A 24,054-nucleotide genomic window follows, 5' to 3' on the forward strand; every position below is an offset into this window, starting at 1 on the left:
GCACTGAATCTATAGATCAGTTCTGAGGAATTGACATCTCAATATTTCATCTTCCAAATTATGAACATGGCATATTTCCCCATTTGTTTAGGTCTCTCTAATTCTCTCAAAATGTTTTATAGAAATTAACATTAGTCCTGCATGTCTTTCATTAAATCGCCCCTAGGTGTTTCATGATGCAGATAATAACAGTCCTGTGTATTAGGCAAGATCCCCAAAAAGAATGAGAATGCACCCCTGAATTAGGGACAAGTAGGTTGTTTTCCACATGCCTGCTCACAACAGTAGGGGTGAGTGGAGGGAACCCCAAGAGAACATGAGCAAAGAGCAGTTATGCAGTCACAGAGTAATGAGGGGAGGGACTCCAAGACCCCGAAACAGACTTTTCCAGGAGAAGAGCGGAGAGTGTGGTCCAGGGACCCAGCGGGCGACCTCAGTCCACAGGGACCTGCTCCTATATCCCTCCCCCAGAAACTTGTTTCCATTCTTTTTGTTTCACCTGGTGGTGAGTTTTAGTTTCAAACCAGTGTCTCAGTTCAGCTCAGGATTTCTTCAAAACTTGCCCTTTGAACTCCATCCTCACTGTGCACAGTCCCTGTCCTCCTCTTCCAGGTCTTAGTCTTACTGGGGACAGTTCTGCCCAGAAAGCTCATCACTGCCCTCTGCTGGCCCCCATCCCAGACTTGAACGCTGAATTTCTGAGTTGTTGACCTAACTGCCTACTTAGGTCTCTGCTTCTACATCTGACAGTTGACCCCACGGGCAAAGGAATGAAACGGAACCACTCTCACACCGGACAAAAATCAACTCCAAACAGATTTTAAAGACTGGAATGGAAGACCTGGAACCACAGGACCCCTAGAAGAGAACACAAGCAGTACACTCTTTGATATCAGTTTCAGCAATGATTTTTTTTGGATTTTACATCAAAAACAAAAATAAACAAGTGGGCCTACATCAAACTAAACAGCTTCTGAACAGCACAGCTGTGGTACAAAAACCACCAACATAAGAAAAAGGCAACCTAATGGAAGGAAATATTTGCAAATCCTATACCTGATAAGGGGTTAATAGCCAAAGTATATGGAGAACTCATACAACTCAATAGAGAAAAAATGAGCAATTTGTGGCTCTGTCTATCAAAATTGTGAACATGCCTTCCTGTAGCCTGTAATTCACACCTGCAATTCACACCTGCATTTCTACCTGTAAACAGGTAGACCTGTTTACAAAATTTTCCAAAACACTTTTCCCCCCCCAAAAAAAGCCTTTATAGCAGAGGAGGCACCTTAATTATGGTGCATCTATGCAATGAAATAGTCATCGTCCAAAAGAATGGGTGAGAAGGAATAGACTGTGGATAGATGGATGGATAGATTGTGAAGAAAAATGAGGTGAAAAACCAAAAAATAAAAAAGCAAGTTACAGAGTAGTATGTTTAGAATGAACTCTTTGAGTAAATAAAATAAAATAGTAAAAGGATAGATGATAGATGGATGATAGGTCGATAGACAGACAGTAGACCTACATATAAACATGCATAACTTTTTAAAGGAAAGATACTCTAGAAATCCAACAACTTCTTTCCCTTAAAAGAGAAGAGCTGATAGTGGGAAAGGAAGGGAGAAAGACTTTATTTTCCATCCTATATGCCTCTGTACTTTTAAATTTTTTCTTACTTTCAATTTTCAGTTAATGCCAGCAAATTCATCAGACCATTTAACTGTGCCCGCTTTTTTTTCCTGTGTCCCAGAAACTTCAGTAATTCTGAAAGAATCTACCAAGGAATTCGACCCTGGGGGGGTAAATTTCCAGAGGGTGGGACTCTGTGTCTCAGAACAAGTTTATTTTTTCCCCTGGAACATTTTTTTGTTCTGTTTTCAGATACAGACTTACCCAAAATTATAGTCCTGGCCTTTGTGAGAGATGAATTTCACTGCGTTTTTCCTCCTCACCTGGCAAGGAAGGAGGAAGCTGAGGGGTGGTCCGGACAAGCCCTCTCCCCACGGCCCACACACCTGCTCTCATGCCCCGCGTGCACTTGATCACCTCGGAACAGTAAACACACTCCTAATCCTTTTGTGACTGCACACGATTGAGCTTATGTCCACCAATGATAAGACCCAGTTATATCCCCAGAGAAACTGAGCAGTGAGTCAGGCCTTCCCTGAAAACATTTCTATTGTGGAGAGAAATGAATGCCCGCTGCAGGGGTCCAAACAGTAAACCAATACACCCAACAGGTGTTCAGGGGGTAGGGAGCTGGCCCTGGGACTGGTTCTTTCTCCAAGGACAACACAGGTGTGTAATAATATCAGCCAGGGCCCGAGTTCCCACAGCCATTGCCAAAACCTGCCACCCAGTATATGCATATAAAGTGCACACCTTTTTAGCACTGCTCCGAGGCTGAATAAATCCCAGTGGGCAGTGGTTTGAGTGCAGAAGAGTTTCTGAGCTGCTCCTGCTATTGGCATCCTGCCCCTCACAAACCACCCTCCAGCACTAGCCACTGTGCTCTCTGCCCGTGTCAATCAGAGCCTGATGTAAACAGGAGATGTAAGCCCCCCCAGAGGGGCCCTCTCAAGTTAGAACAAAACCCAAACTCACTTCCAGACCCAGAGCATCTTGACCTGATCCTCACCTAACTTTCTGACCTTGCCCCTGATCATCAAGCTCAGAGGCTCAGGCTCCTATAGTTCCAGGAGATGCTTCAGCCCTGAGTCTTAGGACCCTAAGCCCCTTCTGCCCAGAATTCCACTACCAAGTCTCCAAGCCAACCTGGCTCCTTGGGGTCTAAACCCACTCCCTTGGAGAACGTGTTTGTGAATTGTTTCTTGGCCAGCATCCTGCTGCGTCCCATCACTAACTCTCCTGGTCTTCCTCATGACAGAGCACCTTCTGTAACCTTGTTTCCTATTTTGTTATTGTCTGTGTCACCATACCAGAAAGCTTCATCCTACAGCACCAACTCTTCAGCAGAGCCTAGCACATGGAAGGTGCTCAGTAACTCTTCTTTGGACAATGGATAGATGAATGGATAGAAGGATGGAAACATGCATGCATAGATGGATACATGCAAGGATGGATGGAGGGAGGGATGAATGGATGGATGATGGATGGATAAATGGATAGAAGAATGGAGGGATGGATGGAGGCATGGGTGGATGCACAGGTGCACGGATGGGATTCACTCATGAACAAATATCATCTATCTACCTAGCACATTCAGACAAAAAGCTCCATAGTGACCTAGTCCTCAACTATCTAAGTGCTTGTACCCTGTATTTCACTCCAGTGGATCCACAAACCCACCACCATTTTCAAATGCAGTCCAGACTTGAACAGCAGTCCAGCCTTCTCTGGCCACTTCCTCCGGGGGAATTCACCATCCTTCCCATTGACTAGTCCAGCTAGCAATCCTAAGGCTTTTGAACATTGGTAACAGAAGCAGAAGATATTAAGAAGAGGTGGCAAGAATACACAGAAGAACTGTACAAAAAAGATCTTCATGACCCAGATAATCATGATGGTCTGATCACTCACCTAGAGCCAGACATCCTGGAATGTGAAGTCAAGTGGGCCTTAGGAAGCATCACTACAAACAAAGCTAGTGGAGGTGATGGAATTCCAGTTGAGCTATTTCAAATCCTGGAAGATGATGCTGTGAAAGTGCTGCGCTCAATATGCCAGCAAATTTGGAAAACTCAGCAGTGGCCACAGGACTGGAAAAGGTCAGTTTTCATTCCAATCCCAAAGAAAGGCAATCCCAAAGAATGCTCAAACTACCGCACAATTGCACTCATCTCACACGCTGGTAAAGTAATGCTCAAAATTCTCCAAGCTAGGCTTCAGCAATACGTGAACCATAAACTTCCAGATGTTCAAGCTGGTTTTAGAAAAGGCAGAGGAACAAGAGATCAAATTGCCAACATCTGCTGGATTGTTGAAAAAGCAAGAGAGTTCCAGAAAAACATCTATTTCTGCTTTATTGACTATGCCAAAGCCTTTGACTATGTGGATCACAATAAACTGTGAAAAATTCTGAAAGAGATGGGAATACCAGACCACCTGACCTGCCTCTTGAGAAACCTGTGTGCAGGTCAGGAAGCAACAGTTAGAACTGGACATGGAACAACAGACTGGTTCCAAATAGGAAAAGGAGTACATCAAGGCTATATATTGTCACCCTGCTTATTTAATTTATATGCAGAGTACATCATGAGAAACACTGGGCTGATCTCTGTTCCTCCAGTTCATAATCTAATTTAATTTTGTAATCTAAAATCATTGCTATGAAATATGGAGGATCCAATAAATCTAACAGATCTGATTCCGTATATTCAAAGCGAGCATCTTGGGACTTACCTGCCTTCACCTCATTGTGGGAAAAACAGAGTAGTGGCTATGAGGTTTTGAACCTTGACCAGCTGGATTCAAACCCCTGAGTTATTCTGGGCTCTGGTGGGTTACTCTCCAGAATTCTTATTTCTTCCCTGTAGAACAGGTAATGATGGCAGCTATCTGGCAGGACTGAGAGGAGGATTTTTAAATCACAGTGATACAAGTAAAGCACTTAAAAATAAATAAAACAAACAGATTTTAGCAAATGTGCAAGGGCGCAGGCAGTCTGACTGCAAGGACACTTTTTAGATATTTATTTATTTATTTGGCTGTGCCAGGTCTTAATTGTGGAATGTGGGATATCGTCCCCTGACCAACGATTGAACCAGGGGCCCCCTGCATTGGGTGTGCAGTCTTAGACACTGGACCACCAGGGAAGTTCCTGCAAGAGCATTTTATACAGTTTTGTGTAAGCACCCAGGTAGTTCAATTAAACTAGCAAAAGGAAACAAAAAGGCTTGGTTAACAATAGTAAGTAGATGAAATCCTAAGCAAACAAAATAAATCCCATTGCTTTCTTTACCTTTTCACTTTTATCCCATCAGAATTCTATGTACACTAGACCAGGAACGGCCACCAGGCTCTATCTTTTAGCAAACGCTTTTCAGTGGGGGGTGATGCTCTGGAAAAAGGTTGAAAGAATTCCCGGGACTCATCTGGGGGCGTTGGGAAGGTGTCAGGGCAGTTACTGAGGTCGCTCCAGGAACAGGAGAAGCCACTGCAGCTGCCACAGAGCCATTGCTCCTTGTCCTTATAATTCCAAAATAGCTTGCCGGGACCAGGAAATAGACAGCCATGGGCTGGAACAGTGGAACCGAGGGCCAGGGTGCCCACTGGCCACTTCCCTCACCTCCCCCTCCCCCGCCTGCCTGAACCGTGAGCACAGCCCCATCCCCACCCACCTTAAGCAGGTCCTATTTCAAGGGAACCAAGGGGCAGGACCAGAGAGGAGCTGCTCCCCAGCCTCCTCCACAGGCACAGGTCCAGGCTTCAGGACGCTGGTGGAAGAAGAGCCTGTAGCGAGTCCCCGGGGCCAGCGCATAGGAGTAGAGATCAAGGTTGGTGAGCCACCTGCCTGGGGTCCTTTCCGTCAGCTCAGCCCCCCATGGAGGAGGACAGAGCAAGCGGCCAGGAGGGGGATGGACTGGCCGCTTGCTCCTGCTCATGCAGAAATAACATTTTTCTCAAAGATAGGAGGGAGAAAATTACTTTCCACCCCTCATCCCAGACTTGCCCAAAGCCTCTGTACCTGGATCCCAGGCGGCCTTCCTAGGGGTTCACCTGGGATCCCCTGAGCAAACTCCAGGTCTATCCCTCCCTGCAGGGGGCCGGGCCGCCACCTCCACCCATCGAAGCAAGTCCCCAGGGAACACGGAGGTGTTGCCAGTATGGGCCCAGATCCCCCAGGAAGTTGGGCCGGGCTCTTTGCCCAGGGTCTTACCCCAAACTCAAGTCCCTGCTGTTCGCTGGAAGTGTTTTGAAAAGAACAGACTGACAAATTGACGGCAGATCCAGGGCCCAGGCGGGCAGTCCACAGAGCCGGGTGACCCAGGCCTTCTCAGCTTTGCTTGTGGCTGCAGGAAGGGGCCCCGCACCCCAGGCCAAGAAAGGGCTGGGCAGTGGCAGACACAGAAGGTCAGGAGAGCCCTTTGTGGGGGGATGAGGACGATGGCCAGCAGGAAGGTGTCCCAGGACCCCCAAGCCTCAGCCCAAGGGGGCGGATTGACCAAGGCCTCAGGAGAGAAGGAGGCTGAGGCAGTGGTTTAACAGCCATAACCAAGTCAGACTCCCATCATGTGAGTCCTCAGACCAGCACGGGAGGCTCCAGGTGAACGGGACGGGGCTCCTGCCATAGAAGCTCAAACTAAAAAAAAAAAAAACTAAAAAAAAAAAAATAAAAAAAAATAAAAAATAAAAAAAAATAAAAAAAACAAAAAAAACAAAAAAAAAAAAAAAAGAAGAAGCTCAAACTATTCGTTTCTGGATTTCTAGATTTCCAGAGCAAGGTTTGCTCAAGTTCCACTATTTCTGTATGCCACTGCAATTGCTTTTTACTAAACTGAATATGTGTAGATTATCTTTTAGTTTAAGAAAGAATGTGTTTTTCAGGTTAATGTTTTTCTCTTTTGACTCAGTAGAAGAAGTTTAAAAAGTTAAAAAAATATCCAGGGAGGTCCTTTCTGCCAATTTATAGGATAAAGAAGTTTTACTTTAAGCCAAAAATGATAGCTTAAGGAACTTCCAGTTCTACGGACAAAACCAGATTACTTGAAAACCCTCCCAATAGAAACAGCAGAAAGTTCTATGCAGACGACAAGCCGCAGTCCTTTAAATGTGCGGCCACGTGTGGTGTGGGGACAGGATGACCCCCGTGTGCTCGGTGACAGCTCTCGGTCCAGGTGTCGCCTGCACATCACTCCATCACGAAGGCACATTGTGCATCTGTAACCTCTGGGCTGAGACTCTGAGTCTGTGAATAGCCTGTTTCTGCCCCTAGTTTATCCAGTGGTGGTCAGCATCCACTGCTGGTTTTTTTTCTATCACTCCTCCCCCGTTTGTTAGCAGGCATTCTTCATAGACATCAGCTGAGACTCTTCAAAAGCAGTCACAGAGCCGGGCAGGAGCCCACTATCGGAATGAGCAAAGAGCTTCCACATGTAAAGGGCTGTTGGTCATGAGTGCAGGATGAGAAACTACAGGGCCCCTGGGAAAAAAGCAAATGGAGCAAAGCTGGCTGAGCCCCACCTGCAAAGTTCTGAAGTCAGAAACACCAGCAACATATAATAGGTCCACTAAGATGTGTAAGGATAAAGTCATAACCCGTGGTAAATAAGAAACAGGCAAAATATCTATGAGTAAAACATAATGACAATAAGTGAAACTAAGAATGATTCAAAACAATTCATACAATAGAGGCAGGCTGAAAAGAATGACATTGACTGTAGCCAGAGACAGAGCAAGGAAAGGCTAGGAGATTTGAGGACAGAAACTGAAGGTCAGACACAGAGCTGGCTGGAGTTCCAAGGAAAGAACAGAGAGAAAAGGAAGAAGGGCTAAGAATGTTCCAAATCTATGACATTTGTGATCCTGAAACCAAAAGTGCACGTTCCAAGAAAGATAAATAAAAACTTACACCAGCCTAGATATCATCCTATAAATCCATAAACAACAAAAAGAAAATACTGTTTTTAAAACTAGAGAAGAAAGACATTCTTCTTAAAGAACTGAGAGCAAAATTCCCAATAACAGAAAGAGGCCAGAAAACAATGGGATAATTAGGTTGACAATAAAAGGAGAGCAAAATGTATACCTGGCAACACTTTCTAAGAGCCATGTGGGTCCATCAATAAGGGGACAGTATACCCATACATACTGGCTCCCCAAGTGGCTCAGTGGTAAAGAACCTGCCTGCCAGTCCAAGAGATGTGGGTTCAATCCCAGGGTCAGGAAGATCCCCTGAAGAAGGGAACGGTAACAGTATTCTTGCCTGGAAAATCCCACAGACACCCACAGACAGAGGAGACTGGCAGGCTACAGACTATGGGGTCACAAAGAGTCAGACACGACTGAGTGACTAACACTTCTCAGACTGGCTTGTTTTGCTTGGCATATTCACTGAAGCTTCCTCCATGTCCTTTCATGGCTTGACAGTTCATTTCTTTTTGGTGCTGAGTAACAGCCCATTGTGTGGATGCACCATGGTTTATTTATCCGTTCCCTATAAGGGCTTGGATTCCAGATTTGAGCACTTGTGAATAAAGTGGCATGGATGTCTGTGTTCGGGTTCTGTATGGACACAAGCTTTCAACACATGCTCATGTGTCATCTGTATCTTTGGTGGGGTGTGGTTCAGATCTTTTACCCACTTTTTGATCCTGTTGTTTGTTTTCTTTCTGTTGTGCTTTAGGAGTTCCCTGCATAGTTTGGATAACAGAACTTTATCAGATATGCCTTCTGCAAATATTCTCCCTAAGTCTGTGACTTGTCTTTTGCTCTCTAACAATCATTGTATTTTAAGACACAATATTCGATACAGGCTATGCCTTTAGTCCACCAAATCCAGCTGGGTGTAAATGGAAAAAAAGAGCAAGATAAAAATATTGGCAGAAACACAAAACAACAAAATATGCTAATGCATGCTGTCATTAAAAAAATAGCTTCTATTCGAAAAATTAGGAATCCATTTGAACTAAAAAAATTGACATTGTTCTTTAGCAAGTCAGATTTTTCATGTGTAGACATCCCAAGGTCATGGGGCACAGAGTAACAGAAAACAGGTGTGGAAACAGAATCACACAATACTGTTTGATAGTCTGTTGCCTGCAACCATCTTTTGAAAATTATTTTTTTAAATTTCCTAATTTCTTCCTAATGAAGAAGATTGTTTGTTTTATATTTGGGGGAAAATGTGAAGAACCAGCTTTAAATAAAACATTCTGTTCTTTCCAATGTATACATTTTAAATAATGAAGTTATTTAAAATGTTCAAGGTCCCACAGTTTTTACTTCTCTCACTTCTTAGGTTAATATTAAACATAATAATGAATTTCCAACACATCTCTCCTAAGTTTCTCAGAGAATCTTAAATTATAAAAAGGAATGACTGTTCAAAGCTTTAGAAATGACACAACCAACCCTTCCTTTTATGTACCAGTGAAATAGTTTCACCGACAAAGATGTCTTTGGAGGAGATGAAAGATCTCCACCTGGAGGAGAAATACCTGCAACCGGAAACCAAGGAAGTGAATGGAATCCTCATGACCAAGATGATAAGCGATAACTGGGACAAAATCTGGAATTTTCAAGCCAAGCCTGATGACCTTCTCATTGCAACCTACGCAAAGGCAGGTAGGTTGAAGAAAGTTGAGGTTGGGGGCTTCAGTAGAGCCGGGATGCCTGAGGGTTCCTCAGATTTTAAAATTGTAGGTTTTCACCAGGGCCAGACTCTGGCTTCCCGGTGGTACTAGTGGTAAAGAACCTGCCTGCCAATGCAGGCGACAAAGGAGATGTGGGTTCAGTCCCTGGGTCAGGAAGATCCCCTGGAGGAGGGCAGGGCAACCCACTCCAGTATTCTTGCCTGGAGAATCCCATGGACAGAAGAGGCTGGGGGGCCACAATCCAAGGGTTGCAGAGTTGGACACAACTAAAGTGACTTAGCACACAGTTCCTGGAAAAATGAAAACCACTCTTACTGATGCCCTCCAAACCCCCAGAGTCCACGAGCCTCCTTTTTATTTCAGTTCCTGATAGAGGAAGAGAAGGCCAGCCTCCCACAGAATCACATGAAAGCTCAGAGTCTGAGGAACAGCAGGAAGCTCCTAGGGGAAGCCTGTCCTCCTCCCCAGGCTCTCCTGCATGTGGAGATGGAGCTGGAACTGAGCGCTTTGCCCCAGTGGGAAAAGCGCAAGTGGTGTTAGTCCAGACCTGCACGAGTACAGAGGGAAGGAGTGGTGGGTGGGGTGGAGTGACACTTACAGAATCCTCCAAAAGGGAGAGAAGCTTGTAGGGAGAACCAGAAGGGAAGAAGCAGAGAGGCCAGGCTCTGCAGCTGGAGGAGCAGAGACCTCAGAACCCAGAGGGCTGGATGGAGGGTGAGATGGAAGCCCCTCAGTTATGTATGTATCATTCAAGCGGTAGGGCCAAGGAAGGTAGAGAATTTTTCAGCTGTAACCAGCCTGGGAATGTCTCTCGGTGGCTAGTGGACGCTGCAAGAGGAGTCCGAGATGCTCAGAACCAGGAAGGTCGCAGGGGGTGCCCCTGCCCCATAGTTCCTAACTGGCCATGTCACCGCACGTGTCTCTCTTCCATGGCTCAGGATGCCTTCCCTAGCCTCACACTGCTCCTACCACACAGCACTGCCAGCCAGGCCTGCTGGGAAAACCAGATGGGAAGGCGGCACTGCTCCTGCTTACTCCTGTTGGGAGCTCTCAGTTTCTCAAAAGTCATCTTTGTCTGGCTTGCATGTCTCTTGCTCAGATCTGAATTCAAATTGGCACTGCATCTCAGAGCAGAAATTTGCTCTCCCTTCATCTTGGAAATTATGCAGTCAACCCCCAGACTCTCCCAGAACTCTCTCTATAGCTATGTTCCCCCACTTCCCCCACGACCTCTCAATCCCCACTATACCCACACCCCATCCCCCATCCCCATGAGTCCTGCTTAAGCTTTCTAGCATGAGAATATGCCCACCTTAACCCTAGCTCCGAGGTTCCCTCCCTCCGATGCTCTGGCTTATTAACACAAGTGAACACTCTCCTCCCCCTCTGACTGTTCCTCTCCAAAAGACCAGCTCAGATGAGTCCACCTACCCATCCACGGTGGGCGACCCTCCTCCTATGAACTCCCGGGGCCCTTTGTACAGTCTTCATGGTCCTCACTGGAGACCTCTCAGTTATCAATGTATTGTCTTACATATCAATGAGAGCCAGGCTTAGCTAAGAGTCAGGGGCAATAAATGCCTTTGGTATGAAAAGGAAAATAGACATGTGGTGGGTAGGGCACATGGGCTAGTTCTTTGCCCACCCACACATCTGCATCAGTTAGGATTCAGTGTGGCTATATGTATCAGGAAACTCAAAAGTAAAAGCACTCTGGAGGTTAAAAGTCCAGGCCTGCAATGGTGGCTGCACTGATCCTCAGAAACTCTAGGTCTTTGAACTTTCTGCTCCACCATCTATAGGCTTAGCTTTTGCTTTCACAGTCCAATATGACTACTAGAGCTCCAGCCATCACATGCATGTTCCAAACAGCAACAAGGAGGCAGGAAGAGGGAAATGAGGTCATGTTCCTGCCCTTTAAAGACAGCTTCCCAAAATATAATGGTATGGCCACCTTTAGAGCAAGAAAGATTGAGAAAATAATCTTTTTATATAGCCTTTAGCTATGTGCTTGCATGCACACTAAGTGGTTTCAGTCATGTCCAACTCTTTGTGACCCCATGGACGGTAGCCTGCCGGCTCCTCTGTCCGTGGGAGTCTCCAGGCAAGAATACTGGGGTAGGATGCCATGACAACCTCCAGGGGACCTTCCTGACCCAGGGATCAAACCTGTCTCTTGAGTCTCCTGCATTGGAAAGTGGTTTTTTTACCACTAGCACCATCTGGGCAGCCCAGCCTTTAGCTATATCCCCTGGTAAAAATTGAGGATCTATTAACTTGAGAAAGATGGGGAGAATGGATATTAACTAGGCTAGAAGCTGTCTTCGGCATATTGTATCTCCTCCAACAAGACTGGAAGCTTGTTGGGGCACAGATAGTATTTGTCTCAACTTTGTATCTCCTGACATTCCTTTGAGTCAATATGCTTTCTCTCAAGCTACACGTATTAGGTTCAAAACCCTGTGGCAGATATGAGGTCTGAGGGACAGAGGGTCAAAAGGCCAGCCCCTACTCAGTGGAACTCTCAGTCTCACAAGAAGGCAGGTGTGGGGGAGCCCTTGGCTGTGGGGACAGGGGCTCAGAGCAGAGGCCCATCCACCCTGGGAGTCACGTAGGTGCTCAACATAAGCAGAGGTAGGTTTTCCTGAATATGGGAATAACTGATGTAGAATGGAGTTGCCCAGAGAGCAGGCAGAACTGAGGATAAGTAACTCTTCCAGGTACCACCTGGACCCAGGAGATAGTGGACATGATCCAGAATGACGGAGATTTGCAGAAGTGTCAGCGGGCCAACACCTTTGACCGGCACCCTTTCATTGAGTGGGCGCTCCCCCCGCCCCTCAGCTCAGGTATGTGCCGCCTGGGCCTGTGGGGCTGTGTCCTCTGCTGGGAAGGAGTCTGAGGATGATTCAGGTCAACATACCTCCGTCAGCTGTGAGAAAAGACCCTTCAGTCCCTCTGTTGAAATACGGGACTGGGCAGCTTCAGACAGCATGTCTCCTGTGATTTCTCGAGGACTCAAGAGCAGGCAAGACCATTCCACACAGGGGAGGCAGGGTTGAGGATGGCTGGCCTCCAGTGACCAGGGACCTCACCCCTGGGTCAGGTCTGCCCGCTCCAGGATGACTGGCTTCTGCTGTGTTTCATCTCTGACCTGTCTGCCAGGGATCCAAGTTAAATTATACATAGTCCCTCTGTTATTAATATCAACAAATGATGCACTTCACACCAAAGATACTAAGAAATATAGGAGAGAGCACCTTTAAAGAGCTGACAACCAATTAGGAATGAAGGGTGTGTTTTTTTAGATTTGTTTCTAACTGGAGCATAATTGCTTTACAATATTGTGTTGGTTTCTACCATACATCAGCCTGAATCAGCTGTATGTATACGTATGTCCCTTCCTTCTTGAACCTCCCTCCCAGCCCTGCATCTCACCCCTCTAGGTCATCATGGAGCCTGGAGCTGAGTTCCCTGGGCCCTAAGCAGCTTCCCACTAGCTATCTGTTTCACACATGGTCGTGCATACACGTCAGTGCTACTCTCTCACTTCATCCCATCCTCTCCTTCCCTCGCTGTGTCCACAAGTCTGTAAGGGAGTGTTTTTAGAGAGTAAATAGCAGCAAAGAGTAGCTTTGCAGTAGGACCCAACCTGATGGTGAAAAGACAGAGACTTTGGACTCAAACAATTCTGGTTTGGATTCTTATCTGGACAACCTTGAGCATGTTATTAAACCTCTCAAACTCTAATCATCCCTAAAAATTTCTAAAAATACGGCCTGTTGAAAACCCATGATTGATTGAGCCAGTCATTCCAGCACCATCAGGCAAAAAAAATTATCTTTTCTCACATCTAATTGCCATGGCCCCTTCACAAGTATTGAGTTTTACCTTCTACGTATGGGCTTCCCTGGTGGCTCACGTGGTAAACAATCCACCTGCAATACAGGAGACCCAGTGTCGATCTCTGGGTTGGGAAGATCTGCTGGAGAAGGGAATGACAACCCACTCCAGTATTCTTGCCTGGAGAATTCCATGGACAGAGAAGCCTGGCACGAGTTGCAAAAGAATGAGACAACTGAACAACTAACACACACACATATGGGTGCATTCTGAGTTTTCTGTTCTGCTCTGTTCCATTACGTGTCCCTCCTTATGCCAATACCACACTGTTTGATGACTGTAGCTTTATATGAAGACATATAACTTGGTGACACTGGGCAGGCCACCAGCCTAGGATGTAATTTGTAATGTGGAGTCAGGTAGGGGGTACCGAGCACATGGTGAGTGTGACTCCAGATGCTGGCAAAACAACAGAGATGTGGATGAGAAGTGTTAGTTGAGCAGCGGCCTTGTTGCAGGTCTGGATCTCGCCAACAAGATGCCTTCTCCGAGGACTCTGAAGACGCACCTGCCGGTTCAGATGCTCCCACCTTCCTTCTGGAAAGAGAACACAAAGGTAAGGACAGCCAGGCTTGATCCGAATACTCACAGACTGTCTCCATGTAAGAGGAAACAGCCACGGGCCTCAAAAGATAGGTGCCCAGTGCAGGTTCCAGATGGGCAGTAACCTGAGACCCCTCCCAGTGCCCACCACTCTACCCTGGATCCGTCTTTCTCCCAGAATATTCCTTCTGGGTACCAGTAGACTAGACTCCAGGCAGCGCCATCCTCATCAACTGTCAGCTGAGTCACGTTCAGACAGTGAGCGATGAGGCAGGGCGCCTGCTTCCTGGGGAGGCAGTCATATCAGTGTGACTCCTCTAGGAGCCAAGCCAGGGCTGAGTAAGGTGTGAAGGGGGTTTATTTAGGGAAAACTCGTGAGGGGGTAGGGAGACCCCTGAGGGTGGGGGGCCCAGGACCACATATGATGTCTGGAAATCATCCCCATCATGGATAAGCTCCCAGCAACAGCCATGACTCTGTCCTCTATTTTTAAATTTTTGTTTTAGCAAATTCAGACCCCATAAATGCAGTGCACACTGAATGTACTAGTGTTTTGTTTTGTTTTTGATGTCAGCTTCATCAGTGAGTCTGGAAGTCAATGAAATACAGAATATACCCCAAATATCAGCTTAGAGATTTGCAAAGAAAAGTGCAACAAACATTTGCAGAATTAAATGCTTGCCTCGGCTGGACTGTCCATCTTCCTGTGGGCAGGCTACTTTGCAGACCCAACCACAAACCCTTCCATGCTCTGGGCTGAGCCCTTTCCAGGGGAGCTACACGGTCAAAGCTATTTAGCCAAGACACTCTCTACTTAGTGCAGAGCTCGGAGATGCAGTGTGAGTGGCTGCTTTTGAGTTTCTCTGCTCTGGTTTCCATGGCACTCCATCACCTCATCTCATCCATCTCCCATCAGAGGCGTCACAGGTTTCCATATATCAAATGCCATCACCCTATTTGCTACCCTCACCATCACCCAGGTCACCATGACTTTGAAAATATCTTGATTTATCCCCACAGACACTTAACATAATTTTGCTGCTCTAGAACTAATATTATTTCCAAATGATGTTTTTAGACTCAAAGTCAGAAGACCCGCTAGCATGTGTTTTGTCATCAGATTAACAGCTTCTTTTTGAAACCAGGCCTTCTAAAATGTCAAAATTTCCATGACAGCACATTCTTTTATCTGCTGAGAGCTGTGGATTATTTGAGTAGGAGAAGATGTGGGCAAGCTTAGTCCGAGATTTTCCTGTTACAATGGGGCAGTGAGCTAAATGGAGTTCCCCAAAGACACCTGCATCCTAGCCCCTCCCAAACCCCACAAATGCACCTCACCTGTAGAGTGCACTTGGCAGGTGTGATTAAGTTGAGCATCTTGAGACCGAAGATCCTCTGGTTACCTGGACAGCCCTGAGCATCGTCACAAGGATCCTGATGAGAAGGAGGCGAGAAGGTGGAAAGACAACGTGAAGAATGTGACACCTGATGCAGAAATGGGGGCGATTTCAGGGCAGAGTCCAGGCCGAGGCGCACAGATGGCCTCAGGTTCTAGGAACTGCAGGGAATTTCGTCCCCTGCCCTGGAACCAGCCCCATGGCCAGCTGGAAACCATTCCAGTGACCCCAAGCTCCAGACTGTAAGAGAACCAACCTCTTGCTGTTTTAAGGCTCTCCACCTGGGACAATTTGTCACATCAACAGCCAGAGACTCACACAGATAGATGGCAGACTCAGAACATGTGAACATGTGGCCTTCGCGCCCACTTGGACATCTGACTCCAGACCAGAGGCATTTCAGCAGGTCCCCATCCAGCCAGGGCTTCCCCCATTCTGATTACTCAGCTTCAATTTGCAAAAAAAAAAAAAAAAAGGTGATAACCAACATAAGCATTGAGAAATGTGTTTACTTGATCCTAAGACCTTGCTGCTGGGCATCCCTTTGGGTTTTCTGAGAACATTGGTGGACACTGGAGGGCTGTCCAGTGGGAGGAAAGAGGCAAAGGGCAGGGTGCCTGCAGTGCTGGGCTCACAGGAGGAGCCAAGGCCCCAAGACCTGTGCTAATTTGACCAGATGGAAACAGCTCCCCCCACCCCCTACCCAGGGGGCTGGTCTGCTGAGTACGCAAAACACAGGGAACATGCTTGAGAAACCATCCATGGACTCCTCCCCCAGAGCCCCTGCCTACTTTGTGTCTCTACTTCTACATCTGACAGTTGACCCCACATGCAAAGGAATGAAACAGGACCACTCTCTCACACCAGACAAAAATTAACTCAAGATGGATCAAAGATCTGAATGGAAGACCTGGAACCACAAGACCCCTAGAAAAGAATACAGGTAGTACACTCTTTGATATCAGTCTCAACAATGATTTTCTTGGATTTGACATCAAAAGCAAAAATAAACAAGTGAGACTACATCAAACTAAAAAGCTTCTGCACAGTGAAGGAAACCACCAACATAAGAAAAAGGAAACCTAATGGGAGGAAATACTTGCAAATCCTATATCTGACAAGGGGTTAATATACAAAGTATATGGAGAACTCACTCAACTCAGACGGAAAAAAAAAAACAAGCAATTTGTGACTCTATCAAAATTGTAAACATACCTTCCCGTGTCCTGCAATTCACAGTGCAGACTTGGTCACAAAATTTTCCAAAACACCTTTCCCAAAAAAAAGGCCTTTACAGCCCAGGGCAGCCTGGGTGGCGGGTAGGAGGAAGGGTGGTGGGACAAGCTCAGAAGCAGCTCTGCCTCTCCCAGGAGGGGACAGGTCACCAGCAGCTCCAGTGGTACTGGGGTCCCGCGATCTTATCAGGGATGATGGTCACTGTGAGGAGGCAATTCCTTGGGTGCTCAGAAGGCAGAGGCAGCCCCGCCCTACAACTAGGGTAGACACCCTGCTCAGTGACAGCCAACGGGACCTTCCTCTCCCCGCCTGAGTAACACCTCGTGGCCTCCCCCGTCCTGGAAATAGCAGAGGGAGGGTGACTGCAGCACTTGTCATGCTGAGCAGAACACCTGAGAGAAAGGGCGTGTTGTCACCGACTCTGCTTAGACCACAGCTGTAATCAGAACTGTGCCGGGCAAACTGGAGAGGGTCACAGAAAACATAGGTCTAGTCACTCAGACAGGATGGTCCAAGACAGCAGTCCCCAGCCTTTCTGGAACCCGGGACCGATTTCATGGAAGACAATTTTTCCACGGACCAGGGTGGGGAGCGGGGACGATGGTTTGGGGATGATTCAAGCGCATTACATTTTTGTGCACCTTATTTCTAATCTAATGCTACTGATCTGACAGGAGATACCAGTCTAAGGACCTGAGGTTGGGGAAAGTGAAAGTGTTAGTCGCTCAGTTGTGTCCAGCTCTTTGCGACTCTATGGGCTGTAGCCCCCAGGCTCCTCCGTCCATGGGAGTCTCCAGGCAAGAATACTGGAGTGGGTATTCATTCCCTTCTCCAGAGGCTGTTTCTGACCCAGGGACTGAACCTGAGTCTCCCACATTTCAGGCAGATTCTTTACCATCTGAGCCATCAGGGAAGCCCCAAGAATACTGGAATGGGTGTTTCCAAGGAATCTTCCCAACCCAGGGTCCGTCTAGCAGCAAGGGCTAAGGTCAAAGGTCTAAGGTCCTTCAAACAACATGGGCTCTTCCTGAACAGTAACCTTTCCTGTCTTGTTCTCTGTGTCCATCCCTTTCCTGGCTGATTTCAGATCATCTATGTGGCCAGGAACGCCAAGGACTGCCTGGTATCCTACTACCATTTCTCAAGAATGAATAAGATGGTGCCAGACCCTGGCTCCTGGGAGGAGTATATCGAGACCTTCAAAGCTGGGAAAGGTGAGCGAAAGGAAATTGAGGTCCATGCCTCCGTTTTCAATCACCCACATATCAGAGAGGCATGACTTCTGCTGAGCGACTGGGCTGCTCGAGGTTCTGGGAGGACACAGGTGTTGCCCAGACAGGGTTATTGTTCAGGGGTCACTGTCCAGAGGTCACAATAAAATGCTACTTAGAACACTGTGGGTAGAGGGTAACAAACTCACAGGTGATGGTGCAGGATCCAGGGGCATGGCCGGGTGCTGAGGCAGTTCCTAGGGAGACAGTCAGCCACAGGGAGTTGCAGGGAAAGAATCACCCTGCACACACCCCTGGCCCCAGGTGGGGCCCAGAAGACAGAGGATCCAGTGACACTGACCACAGGCTCAACCTCGCAGCAGGAGGAGGGTGGGGGTGGCTTGGGGGCCAGGGGAGGACACTGTGCACCCCCTTCCCCCATTCTCCATCACAGACAGTAAAGGGGCCCAAACATCTGGTCATTGGGATTCTTCAGAATGGATTCACAGTCAGCCTGTGGTGGTGTTCAGTTGCTCAGTTGTATCTGACTCTACAATCCCATGAACTGCAGCACACCAGGCTTCCCTGTCCTTCACCATCCCGCAGAGTTTGTTCAAATTCACGTCCATTCAGTTGGTGATGCCATCCAACCATCTTATCCTCTGTCACCGTCTTCTCCTCCTGACCTAAATCTATCCCAGAGTCAGGGTCTTTTCCAGTGAGTCAGCTCTTTGCATCGTGTGGCCAAAGTATTGGAGCTTCAGGTTCAGCATCAGTCCTTCCAATAAATATTCAGAATTGATTTCCTTTAGAATTGATAGGTTTGATCCCTTTGCAGTTCAAGGGACTCTCAAGAGTCTTCTCCAACACCACAGTTGGAAAGCATCAAATCTTCGGCTCTCATCCTTCTTTATGGTCCAACTCTCACATTTGTACATGACCACTGGAAAAACCATAGTTTGGACTATATGGGCCTTTGTTCCCTTAATCAGCATGTTGGGGACCAGTATTTATCTCAAAACACTGGTCTGGCCCCATGCAGCAATGTAAGGGGAACACAGACCTGCCTCCTGCCCTCGGGACAGTTTCTCATAAGGGAATAAATTCAAGGGTGGGAACAGAAGCCACGGAATCCAGGGTAATTTTAATCAACTCCCTAAAAAAACAAATAAAACCCTGTCTCTGCAAATAAGAATTCTAGTTGTGTTTTTCAAATGTCCTCTTTTATTTGAGACACCAGCACTCATTTCAGAAGCTTCAGGTTAATACTGACACCCCCTCCTTTCTCCCTCCCGTCAGTGCTGTGGGGCTCCTGGTACGACCACGTGAAGGGCTGGTGGCACGCCAAGGACCAGCATCGCATCCTCTACCTCTTCTACGAGGACATGAAGGAGGTGAGGACCATGCGACCACCGCTGCCGTGTCCTTGAGGGATCAAACTATAGTCACACCTGCACGTGGACTGCCCACACCAGGCCTCTCTTCCTGATGCCCTGTCCAACTCAGCTTTATCCTCAAACAATGCAACTACTTTTGTTTTTCATTTTTTCTCTCTCGTTTTCTTTTTTCTTTCTCTAATCTTTATTTTTTCCTTAATATATTTATTTTATTGAAGTATAGGCGACTGACAATGTTTCAAGTACACAGCAAGGTGATTCCGTTATACATATACACATATATTATTTTCAGATTATTTTCCATTATAGGTTATGACAAGATATTGACTATAGTTCCCTGTGCTATATAGTAAATCTTTGTTGCTCATTGCATCTGTATTTTTTAATTAGAAATCTAGCATTCTATTCATATTAAGTCAAACAAGTGGAATCAAAATGTCATATATTTTTTCTTTAAAAATCTTCCAACTTTGCTTCTGTTCACAATTTTCAGATGATCCTCCACTCAGGAAATCTCACGCACTTTTACAATCTGATTAATCCTGCCACTCACAAACCATGTTTCTTTGCCTACAAAATGCAAATCAGCTCTTTTTGTGTCTCAGGATATTCCCGGGAAGATTTAGAAGCTGACTTGTAAAGCTCCTGGCATCCACACCCCAAACCCACTCCACACACTGAAGTTTAGTCCACACAGACGCTGGCAGGACTGGTCCCACGTGGTCCCACTCATCGAGTGTCCAGGGCATCACATGGTCACTCTTGAACCCAGGGATCAGTGCCCTAGAATTACAAAACCACCCCTGGACCTGTGCTGAAAGGTTCTCTGGAATCTGGTCAGATGCCAAAGGTCCTTCTCTGCATGTCTGTGATCAGAAAGAACAGGCCACAAGGGCTTTTGCTTCTGGGTCAGTGTGAAGTCCCCGAATTCTGCCTCTGACAGACCTCGTGTTTAACTTGCTGAGCCATCTCTGGTCCTAGAGTCACTCCCCTCTTTCTGTGCCTCTGCATCTCCTCCTCCAGGGGCACGCTCCCTACCCTGAAGCCCATGCTCACCCTGCATGCGTGCATGCAGGCAGCACGCTTCCGGACAGGCGTTGCAGGGCTGTGCTCATGTTTCTCCCCCCTCCTTCTCGGTCAGCCTCCCTGGGGCTAGGAGAGCCCTCATGTCTAAGTCCTTCCTCCCCAGAACCATCCAGCGCCATCCACAGTCATTCTCCCAAGGAAGACACATTGACTGTAATTGAGCTGCTCCCTTAAGCCGTCCCTCCCCAAACACAGTTCATCTAACAGAACATCACCCCTTCATGGAAAACCCCTAACTACTTGGCTTTTTGTGACTGTTCCACATACAGGATCCAAAGCGGGAAATTCAGAAGATCCTGAAGTTCCTGGAAAAAGAGGTGTCGGAGGAAGTTCTGGACAAAATCATCCATCACACGTCCTTTGAGGTCATGAAGGAGAACCCGATGGCCAACTACACCACGCTGCCCACCAGCATCATGGACCACTCCATCTCCCCGTTCATGAGGCGAGGTACACAAGGGAGGGATGGAGAGAGGGAGTGAGGGAGGCCCACACGCTCAGAGGTTGGACAGGACTCCAGCCCCTTCCTGTTTCCCGGTCATGCTTCCGGCTCCCGCACCTGTGCTGTTGGCGACACTCCCAACAGTGTCCGAGGAGCAGACCCCATAATCTGCCCTGTGCCAGCCCCTGGGTGCATCCTTACCCACCCCTCTCCCCGGAATCACTGAGGTTTCGCCTCCTTGCAGGAATGCCTGGGGACTGGAAGAACTACTTCACCGTGGCTCAGAACGAGGACTTTGACAAGGACTACGAGAGGAAGATGGCTGGGAGCACCCTGACCTTCCGCACGGCCCTCTGAGTCTCAGGGCCCAGCGAGGCCTCCTCACTGACTTTAGACATGTGAGCCTCACCATCAGGATGCCGAAAAAAATGACTCCCTCGCTTTCATCCTGAGCTTTGCACACTGTCTGTAGAACCCATGTCCTAAGATACTCAAAATACAATCAAACCCTGAGTAGTAAGTTTAAAGTTAAATCGCTCGGTAGTTCACAGAGGCCCAGCCATGTGAGGAGCTGGAGCAAAGTGAACGCACGACTTAATCCCAACATTAGAGCACACCACCTGGTGAGTTTCCCGGGGTCAAGGCTAGAGGAAAGAGAGAAAAGGGTCAGCCCAGACCTTCAACACAAGAGAGATGCAAAGAGATGAGGAGAGGGCCCTGGAGAATGCAAGAGGGACCAGGTCTTATCCCCTGAGGTCCCGAGCGAGAGACAGAGAGGGCCTCACTCACAGAGACCCCAGGCCTCGAGGCTCAGGGCCTGGAGGGGTGGGGGGAGCGGGGTCTGAGGCTCAGACTGAGACACGGATGGTCTCAAGTCCAGGAACCAAACCATAGGATCTCGGGGCAAATATAGGCCAGAAAGCCAAGGAGGTTTTATTAATATATTCCAGGTAGATTTTTTGGAGAGATAGGAAAGAAGCCCCAAATTAGCCCAAGAGAAATGAAATAGAAGAGAACAGCCAGCACCACGGGCACCTACCTCCAGGACAAGGTGACCGTCCTGTCTCTGGAGGAATCAGCACCATGTTATTCTTTGTAGACAGATGCTCTTAGAATTCAGAGAGGGCAATGGCAACCCACTCCAGTACTCTTGCCTGGAAAATCGCTTGGACGGAGGAGCCTGGTGGACTGCAGTCCATGGGGTCTCTAGGAGTCGGACACGACTGAACAACTTCACTTTCACTTTTCACTTTCATGAATTGAGGAAGGAAATGGCAACCCACTCCAGTATTCTTGCCTGGAGAATCCGAAGTACGGGGTTGCCTGGTGGGCTGCCGTCCATGCGGTCGCCCAGAGTCAGACACAACTGAAGCAATTTAGCAGCAGCAGCAACAGCTCTTAGAACTGTCGGGACGGCTGAGTCATTTAGTTTCACGTGTCCTGATTCTCCTTGTTAAAGCCTGCTCAAGGAAGCGTCCGCCCTCATTCACACAAGTTGTACTAAGGTCAGTGCTTTGTTTTAAACCAGTCAGGAAATAGATGACTACTGAGAACCTACTCTACAGCTCAGGGAGCTCTACTTGATACTCTGTAATGGCCTATATGGGAATAGAATCTAAAAAGAGTGGATATATTCACTTTGCTTTGCACCTGAAACTAACCCAACATTGCAAATCAACTAGACCTGAATAAATTTTTTTTTAAAAAATAGATGTGTCAAAAAACAAGTAAAGAAAAGAAAGAAAGTTGGGAAGTTTCCCTCTGTAGGCGTGCCGCTTTCCTGTCAGGTACAGAGAGCCACCTCCTCCTCCAAGGACCTGAGTCAACCCTGTCTGCAGCCTGTGGTCTTTCACCTTCTAAGCAAGCATGCAAATCATTAACCACAGGACAGATAATCCTGTGTGTGTGTGTGTGCCTGCTCCCCGACACGTGGCCTCTCAGGTGAAACCACAGGGAACCCACTCCCCGTGGGGCAGAGGGAGGGGACCCAGCTGGTGGGGGTCCCAGGATAGCACATCCCCTACTCGGGGAACAAGTCCTGCTGTGATGGGGGGAGGGGCACAGACTCGGGTTAGGTCTGAGCCGAGGGACTGAGATACAGCACCTAGAGAAGATGGAGGTGAATGCCCCATGCCATGAGAATTCACACTGAGGTTTGCCGAGCCCCTCAACCCCCAGAAGCATGTTTAGTTTTCTGAAGATGTTCCTTTATAAACAGCCTTGGGGCATTCAGGTTGGTATGCAGTTATGTCTATGAAAGTGCTAGCTTCTCAGTCATGTCCGACTCTTTACAACCCCATGGACTACACCCTACCAGACTCCTCTGTCCATGGGATTCTCCAGGTAAGAATATTGGACTGGGTTGCCACGCCCTCCTCCAGGGGCTCTTCCCAATGCAGGGTTTGAACCCACTTGTTCTGTGTCTCCTGTATTGGAGGGCAGGTTCTTTACCAATGAGCCACGTGGGGAAACAGTTTTCTCTACATGGATCTAAAATTGAAAAAACCACTTTGACATCATGAAGCAATCTGAACAATCTTCACACAGGAAGGCTGTCCACTTCCAGTGAGAGGCCTTGGATGTCAGCATTGTTTCTGGAAATCGTGACCAGTGTGTCAGCCGTCAGAGAGGCTGAGTTCTTCCATATCTCAAATGCTCAGGCAGGGCCTGACTCTGCTTCTCCTGCAAGCTTACAAGAGCAGGTACCACCATCAACTAGTCCCCAGGCATTTGCTTTTCTGTTCTCCACAGGTGAATTCCACCAAACATTTATTTTGCTTACCTTTTTATTTTATATTGGAGTTGATTAATGGGGCTTCTCAAGTGGTGCTAGTGGTAAAGAACACACCTGCCAATGCAGGAGACATAAGAGACACAGGTTCGATCCCTGGGTCAGGAAGATCCCCTGGAGGCAGGTACAGCAACCCACTCCAGTATTCTTGCCTGGAGAATCCCCTGGACGGAGGCGCTACAGTCCATCGCAAAGAGTCAGACACGACTGAGCAAGTGACCATGCATGCATATGTGATTAATACATTAATATGTTGATTAATACATTTCTTTTTGAGACACTTTTGGGCTCCTTTGTAAGGAGGAGACTAAAGACTATAGGCAGCCAACCTATCTAAACTTCCTGCACCTGGAGCCTATAGATTTGGAATTCATCGTGAATACACACTCCACGTGCTTCCAAAACTCTAAATGTCACCTCTGTGGATCACTCCTGTACCCCCAACCTTCTCCAGGGCTGTTGTGTTTCCAGCTTCTAGGGAGACAGTCCCACTGTCCGACCTCTGGCCCCTAAGACTCAGAGATGTTTATAGCCTAAGTCCCTCTCACCTCATCCGCACCCCATCCATCTACTGCCCCTCAGGTCCACCTCTGTTCATGGAAGCATGGCTTTCCTGGGCATTTTTCTCCTTGATCTCCCATAACTTATATACTCTGATGTTCAGTTCAGTCTCTCGGTCATGTCGGACTCTTCATGACCCCATGGACTGATGCACACCAGGCTTTCCTGTCCATCACCAACTCCTGAGCTTGCTCAAACTGATGTTATGA

The 24,054-nt window shown here is 47.5% G+C and overlaps 1 protein-coding gene and 1 long non-coding RNA gene across 2 annotated transcripts; one reads left to right on the forward strand and one right to left on the reverse strand.

Annotated features, from left to right (window-relative positions):
• The first annotated feature begins 9,077 nt into the window (after positions 1–9,077).
• Positions 9,078–21,474, forward strand: LOC122702748 (sulfotransferase 1C1). Its single transcript, XM_043916533.1, has 7 exons — positions 9,078–9,249; positions 11,999–12,127; positions 13,640–13,737; positions 17,445–17,571; positions 18,868–18,962; positions 20,321–20,501; positions 20,738–21,474. Exons 1-7 carry the CDS (start codon positions 9,078–9,080, stop codon positions 20,848–20,850), a joined length of 915 nt encoding a protein of 304 aa, XP_043772468.1. The 3' UTR covers positions 20,851–21,474.
• LOC122702749 lies at positions 13,427–21,666 on the reverse strand. The gene is made up of 3 exons (XR_006343303.1): positions 21,533–21,666; positions 15,063–15,158; positions 13,427–13,718 (listed from the first exon to the last, which is right to left on the reverse strand). It is a non-coding gene; the product is annotated as an uncharacterized LOC122702749 (long non-coding RNA).
• Positions 21,667–24,054: the final 2,388 nt, after the last annotated feature.

The sequence above is a fragment of the Cervus elaphus genome, chromosome 11 (assembly GCF_910594005.1).
Source record: "Cervus elaphus chromosome 11, mCerEla1.1, whole genome shotgun sequence".
Lineage (NCBI taxonomy): Eukaryota > Metazoa > Chordata > Mammalia > Artiodactyla > Cervidae > Cervus > Cervus elaphus.